General features: G+C 34.4%; 1 protein-coding gene across 2 annotated transcripts; it reads left to right on the forward strand.

Annotated features, from left to right (window-relative positions):
• Window positions 1-439: 439 nt before the first annotated feature.
• Window positions 440-4,219, forward strand: LOC131040286 (bidirectional sugar transporter SWEET4-like). 2 transcript variants are annotated; one of them, XM_059209183.1, is made up of 7 exons: window positions 440-1,078; window positions 1,282-1,381; window positions 1,485-1,521; window positions 1,612-1,831; window positions 1,964-2,125; window positions 2,241-2,360; window positions 3,990-4,219. In XM_059209183.1, the coding sequence occupies exons 2-7, from the start codon at window positions 1,339-1,341 to the stop codon at window positions 4,074-4,076; spliced, it is 669 nt and encodes a 222-aa protein (XP_059065166.1). In that variant the 5' UTR covers window positions 440-1,078; window positions 1,282-1,338; the 3' UTR covers window positions 4,077-4,219. The 2 variants fall into 2 exon arrangements, with proteins under 2 accessions (XP_059065166.1, XP_059065167.1); XM_059209184.1 differs by having other exon boundaries at window positions 440-1,015.
• The last annotated feature ends 4,493 nt before the right edge of the window (window positions 4,220-8,712 follow it).

An 8,712-nucleotide genomic window follows, 5' to 3' on the forward strand; every position in this document is an offset into this window, starting at 1 on the left:
AAATGGACCAATACTTGAAGATAATAGAACCCATAAATGTTATATAAAAAAAACATAAATACATTACTTAACAAGTGAAATAGATCATTTTTTTTTCAAATAAAATATCATAGCTATCCACTATATATGTGTCATTTATAAAATAAGATACTCACTTAAACAACTAGTGTTATCATAGTGTAAAAATATTATTCTTATGTGTACAACTATTGGGATAGTAATGCATATGCATTGGAGTAATATTACCATCTCTCCTTTTATTTTATGTAAGGTGTTAGATATATTAAAATTTTTAATATCAATAAATTAAAAGAGTAATTTAATAATAAATATATTATAAATTTTTGATAAATATATTAAACATGAAAACATTAGATTAACTAAATTGTTTTTGATAAAAAAACAGCCAAAACTTGGGGGCTCTAGAGCATGACCCCGAATACACAAGCAGCCTGAGAGAGAGCATTAACAACACACACAGCAACCAAAAGACAATCCCTACAACAACCAAACCACAATCCCTATCTTAACAATCAAACAACAGTAAAGAGAACCGTTTTAAATTTAATGGAACGGAAAACGGAAATTGCAAAGGAAAAGCGTGAAAGGTACTTGCTGTGGGCCCAACTACCTAAGCTCTGTGAGCTTAGTGTGTGATGTTTAAGCGACAGTGCTAGTCATAACAGACTCTCTTCTCAATGTAACAACAGAATACTCCGCTACAAGAATGCCCGCCATTTTCCAGCGAAGACATAAAATTATACAGAATTTAAGATTTTAGGTCTAATGAAAAGCACTCATCTCTAACCTGAAATTTGTAACGCGAAACAAAAGAGGATCAACGTTTCTCCGGCGATATTTGCAGGCTCAAATTTTTCATATTTTTATAGAAAAACCTCCTGCGATTTTTTCGCAAGCTTATGGCGTGACCAGATACAATTCGTACCTGAAATTTGTAAAGTGAAACAAAAGAGGAGCGATTTGAGTGTCAAATTTTGCCGCTTCTTGTTTCTCGGTAAATATTTTCAGTCTCATATTGTCTCATTCGATTTTGAGGAGCGCCGCTTCTTGCTTCTCGGTAAATATTTGCAAAAACTTTCAGTCTCATATTTTATTTACAGTATCAAGTTCAAAAATCTTTGCGATTCTTTTGCATTGCAAAATTTAAAAATCTTCTTGTCTCAAATTTTATTTGCATTGCAAATTTTAAAAATCTTCTGCTTCTTCGATTCTTGACGAGCACCGTTTCTTCTTCTTTGGGGAAATATTTGCATTCTCAAGTTTTATTTGAAAGTCAAGATTTAAAAATCTTTGCGATTCTTTCGGAATCTTGTGCTCATGGCGTGGCGAGATACAATACGTACAATTCTCGGCATCCTTGGTAATCATCACGAATCACGATAGATATATTAGTATTTGTATTTTTTTGGGTCAATAACTTTAATATGCGTTTTAATGGTGCTGCCGCCTTTCCATCTCTGCAGGAAATGCGACCTCTTTGTTTCTTTTCCTTTCTCCACTGTATGCTGCTTCTTTCTTTTTCTCCCTATGTTTCCCGCCTGTCATTTAGTGGTTCATTTGATGTTTAATTAGTCACTGTTTTTGGTTTAGGAAGAAAGTTTTCGGGGTGTGTAGATCAAAGTCCACGGAGGAGTCTAGCAGCTGGGTGCCATACCTAGCCACAATTGCAAACTGTCTCCTTTGGGTGTTCTATGGAGCTCCCCCAGTTCATCCTAAGAGCTATCTTGTCATGATTATTAATGCCGTCGGAGTTGCGCTCCAATTGATTTACTTTTTGGTGTTTCTCATCTATTCGGTTCCAAATAAAAGGGTAATTGAGTTGCGCTCCAATTGATTTACTTCTACATTTCGTACTGACAATACTAACAATAATTTGCATTTGTGTACTAACAATACTTGAAGTGAACACTAATCTTTGATAATTTGCATTTGTATTTAACAGCGTAATATGCTTAAAGCACTAGGGGCGGTGGTTGTTTCGTTTGTGGTGTTAGTTGTAGTGACATTAACAGAATACCACAGCGCTGAGAGAAGATCGTCATTTGTCGGAGTTATAGCTGCGTTCACCTGCATTGGCATGTATGCAGCCCCAGTTTTCGGCATGGTAACTTCTTTAAAGATCCCTCACCTCTAGATAACATCATTGATTGAATTTGAATTGCGTTTCATTTTTTTTATATACATCATTAAGAAAAGCGAATGGGCTTTCGGTTGAACAGAAGAAAGTGATTGAAACAGGGAGCGTCGAGCACATGACACTTCCCTTGTCTATTGCGGGGTTGGTTAATGCTTTCGTTTGGACAGTCTATGCACTTATGGGTTTTGACCTATATGTTTTTGTAAGTAGTAAACCTCAACCATAAAATATATCAATTTATGTTTTTGTAAGTAGTAAACCTCAACCATAAATTTTATACTTTCAATAGATGTTCTAAATGTGTAGTGATTCAAAAGTCAATGAAAAATTTCCTTCACTACATTGTGTATGTTGTAGAATAAGTTTGCAATTTTATATTTTCAATAGATGTTCTAAACTTGTATGTTGTGATTCAAAAGTGAATGAAAATTTCCTTTCACTAAGTTGCCTATCTTGTAGAATAAGTTTGCAATTTGTGTTACAAGTTGATAGATGAGGTTGCATATTTGAATATTGTAAAGTTAAAATATAATAAGAGGAAAGAAATCACACTGCTAGGACCATTTTAAGCTTCAATTCAGTAGATGACTGTTGTCGTTGATAGTATGTGGCTATGCATTCTCTTTTGATCTCATTTGCTTGCCCTAATTCCGGATCCAGTTAAGTGATTGTACTTGAAATATGAAGTAGGGCTCACAACTTAGAAAAATATTTTCCAGTGTTATAAGCAATTTATAGTGACGCACACAAGGGGAATCCAATGTGACAGGAAGTAGGGCATGCATACTGCTGCTTCATCCACAAAACATGGAAAACCCTGATCTCACTTAGAACTGTTGTTTACTCTTTTAACATTTTTAAGCCCTGAAGTTACATTAGAAAGTCACAGGCAAACATGCATAGCCGTGTATCTCAAAGTTGTCTTGTATCTTGCTCTATTTTCTTTGTCGTAATTTTCTATCTTTGGACAAGAAAGGTAGGGCTTAAATATCATTCTTGTTTAATACAGTAACCATGACCTATTTTATTTTCGAACCCCAGCATGCAGAGACATCAATTCTGTTAGAATTAGTTTATGCCTTGCCATGTGACTAGAGCTGCATGTAAAGTACTGAACTCACATTTCTCATCGTAGTGTTGTTTGCTTGCCTGAATTGAAATACTGGAATATGATTTTAATTGGAAATTAAAAGTATTAATCAAATATTATTGTTCGGTGTACAAACAATTCATAATTATAGAAGAAATATATGCCCAGAAGATGACAACTGTCGCACATGATGGCAAATAGTTGTGAGATAGATGTTATTTATGTATTTTAGAATATTTATTACTTTTTCAAATACTACTTCAATTCCACTGCATAACTTACATTAGCCTAGCACATTGGTTTACATTTAAATGGCGCTGCTTCCACCCCAGTCACGGTAGTGAGAAGTGGAATCGTGGTTATAGTCTGCGAAACTCCTATAGATCTCAAAATCTAGCATTTTGCTTTACGAGACATCTTAAAAGTGAATAAAACTTTATTCTGTATAGTCTGTTATAGTTGTAAAGACTGGTAGATTTCTTTGATAAGCAGGTGGGTGTAGGTTCCAAACTTATTCTTAATGTAATATTTTCAATAAACCTTATTATTATAAGGATTTGTTGAATTTTTTTTTTTAATAAGTGGTCAATGTAGGTTCAAATCTTGCCATACTATTTTCAAATTGTTTAAAATTAAAGTGAAAGCTTCAATTTATCACTTTAAAAATGTTTTTGGAGTTTTTTTTATCAATAATTTTAATGATTAATGTTTAACATTGTAATTTTTCTTTTGTGTTTGCAGGTTCCTAATGTACTAGGATTTTTGCTTGGTATGGGGCAAGTGTATGTATATCAAAAATATAACAGAACAATCACGATTGATGATTAATTCTGAAAATATAATAGGAAAGGTCTTCTCTTTGTTTTATGTAGTTTTTTTTTAATGTTGATAATATTGATTTTCGTATTAATAATAGTTTGTGATTGTCAATATTGATAAACATGATGGAGATTATAAAACTCTTTTGTCAACAAGAGTATTTGAAACATGAAGCAGTTTCTAGTGTAAATATTTGATTTGTGATATATATTGTATCTTTGTGTTTTTGATAATGTTGAAGTTAATTGAGGACTGAGTATGAGTCAAAAACTATCTAAGGCTGCCTCCCAATCCCCTCCCCTTGCTTTGGGCAACTAACCCCCTACTATTTTAAGGGCTAGAAGTGAAATTTCATTAGGCATGAGTTTATTCAAGTGTTTAGCCAAGGTGCACATGTAGTAGAATGGCTAACATTTTAGTTCTATTGTTAGGAGAATGTTCATATTTGAATTTTAGTAGAAAGAAAAATTAAATAGTGTGATTGTTCAAATGAATTCAATTTTTTTTCATTACTATAATATCTTTAAAATTATAACTTCTAAAAGAAAAGGGCTAAAATTATAATATTATAGTTTTTTATTAGGATAAAACAGGTTTTGAAGGGGCCCCAATACCCTCACAATTCAAGAACTGCCATCAATTAATGGACTAGACTAACCAGTAGCAAACAATAGGTTTTAGAAAGGACTTGGAAGCTTTTGGAGTTATGGGCATCTAGAACCCAAAACTCAAAGACTGCACAAAGCATAAAAAACAATACAGTGCAACCACAACCAATCAAACATAAGCCAAACTTCAAGATTGAAACATTACAAAATAGGCTGGCCCAAGTAGAGGATCTAAGTCATCAAACAATAGACCTTAACAAACCAAGAACAAGGTGATTTTACACACCCTCAACCAACAAGAAGGGTTTTCCCAGGCTCTCATTACTTGTTAAAAAAACTATGGGCCACAAAAATCCATGAAGCCTAAACCTAACAAAAAACAAACACTAACCAAACTGGGCCCTTGAAAACTGCTATCATCCAGCCAATCCTTGAAAGAAACAAAAAACATAAGTTTTTCCAAGCTCCCTCAACCTCGAGAGTGGTTTTCGGAAGTCTCCCACAACCTATCAAGGCCTAGAAAACAACATCTCTTCTAAAAGCACAATTCGGGACATATGGACATATGGTTTAAACAAGGCTCCCTTAGAATTAAACTTGAGGAAGAATAGCATTGAGAAAATCACACCCTCCATCCTCTCCACGTCAATAGGAGAATAAGGAAGGAAATTAGCATGAAGACTAGTTTTCAATCCTAAATAGTAAAGAGACAACACATCATCGAATTCCCAGCAATATTTCTCGCTCTCAATCGTAACATCCACCTTTACCTCAATAAAAGATAGGTCATCTCCAACACCATCCATCTTCACTTATAAAGAAGATAGGGCCACATCTATAGGAAAATCTAGAGAAAACCAAAGATGCTAAGGAAAAAGCCAAAGAAAAAAAGAGAAGCCAACCCTAGGGCCAATAGGGATAGAAATATTCCAAACCACCCATAGAAAGGGTGCACCAAACAACACCCAGGGTACCACAAGAAAGGGCTCCAAAAAAGAAAGATAAGGAGGATAACCCATATCAGAGAAAAGGTTACCATCCCCCACGGAGCACATTAGGCCTAGAATCCTCAAAAAATATCTCCCAAAATGATGACAAAAGCAAAAAAAGAAACCCCAAACACAACCCACCCACTCTTCCCATGAACCAAAGGAAACATATGCAAGAAAATAAGGCCAAATAAGGGTGTCTCTACAAAAGGAGAGCCTCCAAAAGAAGCCCCAGTTGAGGAAAGAGCAACCACACTGAACAAAGAAGGGGAATAGGCAAGATAGCCCCCACCAATGAAGAAAAAAATGGAGTAGAGAAAGGGAAAGGAGAAGACCTTAACACATACCCCACAACCCTCAACCCCATCAGAAACTCCTACAACCCTTCTCCAACAATATTCTTTTAAGTCGTAGCCCAAGGCACCCCCACCCAAACACTCCAACCATAGAACAAACAAACTGGAGAGTGCAACCCAACATCAAAGACGAGCCTGAGGAAAATGATCCAACCATCATCAACATCATTTTCTTCATCATCTCTGCCATCAGAATCTTCTGAAACCCTCACTCCCTTGTGATTTTTGCTTGGGATGCAAAATGTGTCCACTTTAGGAGGGAAGTCTGAGTCCTTCATTATTTCTCTCTCTATTTAAGGGGGGGCTATTCCTGTTATGGGGAGCTTCTTCTTTTTGGGGGATATCTATGTACATGGGTACCTAACGTAGCCTCATTTTTTGAAACCTATATTTTTACCCACCTAAGCTACGCTTCAGGGGAGGTGTTATTGTAGGTTTTTTATTCTCCTTATTGTAAACACCATATAACTAGTTATATTATCTTGATATTTAATCCTCTCTGTGGTTTTTCCCATTTGGGTTTTCCATGTATAAAATCAGGTGTCTATCTTGTGATTATGTTTTCCATTTATTTTGCATTTGTTGACTCATGTTGATGATATTAATTACTAAGTTTAAAATCAGTGGAAAGTTTTTATTGTTGTGAGAACACGGATTCACCCCCCTCTCAATATCCCAAACCATTCAACCATTCAACTAGACAAGGATGTCTTTAACTACTCCATTTGGGACAAATGCAAATATTTTTGAACCTTCCAAATAAGGCCTAAAAACCTTTACTACCTTTGCTAATGCAAAAGTTTTATTCTTTGTAATATCATATTTCAAGTCAACTACTTGAAGTAATTTGCTAAAGAAATGAATAGGTTTCTCATTTCCTTCGCCATTCTTTGGTAACATGATAACAACAGTTGTATGAAAAGATGCAAATGAGAAAATTTGAAAGGCTTACCAAACATAGGGTACTTGAGCACATGGGCCTCCTTGATTTCCCTTTTGATTGCAGTAAATGCATCTATAGCGTTAACTATCAAATCCAGTTTGGCTCCTTTTTTTAGCATCCTAAAGATAGGATTTATTATCTGAACAAAGTTAACCTTCAAATCCTAAGTCCTTTCATGGATACAATGTGACCAAGCAACTTTCTCTTAGTCACTACAAAATCACAATCTTAGGATTTAGTGAAATCTCATATTATGTTACCTTAATGAATACATTTTCAAAATGCATGCAATGGTATTCAACTCTTTTAGAAAAAATAGTTAGGTCATCTTGGTAGACCACCATTATTATATTAACCAAATTTGCAAACATGGCATCCATAGTTATTTGGAATGTCGCTCCAACATTAGTAAGTCTAAAAGGCATTTTGATACCGACATATATTCCCAAAGGACTAATGAAAGCTATTTTGTACTATTATGACTCCTTTACTTTCACTTGATTATATATTGAGAAGCCATCCATCATTGAGAGAAATTCACAACCTGTCACCTTTTACAACATTGTCTCCATGTTTGGCAATGAATAGTTATCCTTTAATGAAGAAACATTCAAGTTCCTAAAATAAGCATAAAGTCTGATGTCACCATTATTTCTCCTGATTGGATCAAGGTTAGACACCCAATTAGAGTGTCTAATAGGCTTGATAATTCCCCCATCCCTGAGTTTGATCATCTCTTCTTGCATTTTAGGCACCAAAGTGGGGTTTAATTGGACTTTGTCTTAGCTTGAAAGGATTTGCATATGGTTTTAAAGGATCTCATTATCAGAAAATATCCTCTCTATATGCCTTCAAATCATCATAGGAAAATACAAAGGCATGTTTATATTCGCTCAACAATATAATTCACATTCTTTCGATCTTGGGATTAATCTTCTTTCCAATGTAGACTTTCTTGGGATATGTCTAAGTCCTTAAATTTATCTCATCAATATCTTCTTTATTAGCAAGGTCAGACTTTGTGGCATAGCCATAATTGTTGTCAAAAACTCTTTCTAAGGAAACAAACCCTTTTGGGATCTTATTAGTCCTTAACTAGACTACTTCATTCTCAAAAATTGTATCCTTTCCATCAAACACTTCAACAAAGCCATTGAAGTTAATTTCTTGTGTTTCGTATTGGTCTATGCATTGGAGGAACTTCAACAATTCATCGTCATCATCAACAAAAACCTACCAATTACATCTATTATCTAGGATTGCAAGTTTTATCTTTACTTAGATTTTGGAAATGCTTGTAAGAGTTATGCCATCACTCTTCAAAGCTTCACTAGATAATAAATCTACCATGATATTTCTAGATATCTCTACACAATCAATTGAAAACGAAGTGAAAAATTCAATAGTATCCCACACAATAAATCTATATTGTTTTACGCTGTTATTTGTTGAAGCATATTTTGATATGTCTGGTGAAAGAATTAGCTCATAATCACCAAATAAAATTAACATCTTAATACCATCCTTCATAGCTAAATTGAGACCCAATTACGACAACATTGTTTGTGCATTCAAATGACAACAAAAATGAATACTTGTATGTCTTCCCATTAGTAGAAATCAAAATAACTCCTTCAATAGATTGATTTTTTCTAAACACACCGTCAAAGAACATTTGCCATAACCCATGTTGATCCTTTTTAATTTCATCCAAAATTGGATTAGTATTCTATAATTGTGGTTTTGATT

This window comes from Cryptomeria japonica, chromosome 7 (genome assembly GCF_030272615.1).
Source record: "Cryptomeria japonica chromosome 7, Sugi_1.0, whole genome shotgun sequence".
NCBI lineage: Eukaryota > Viridiplantae > Streptophyta > Pinopsida > Cupressales > Cupressaceae > Cryptomeria > Cryptomeria japonica.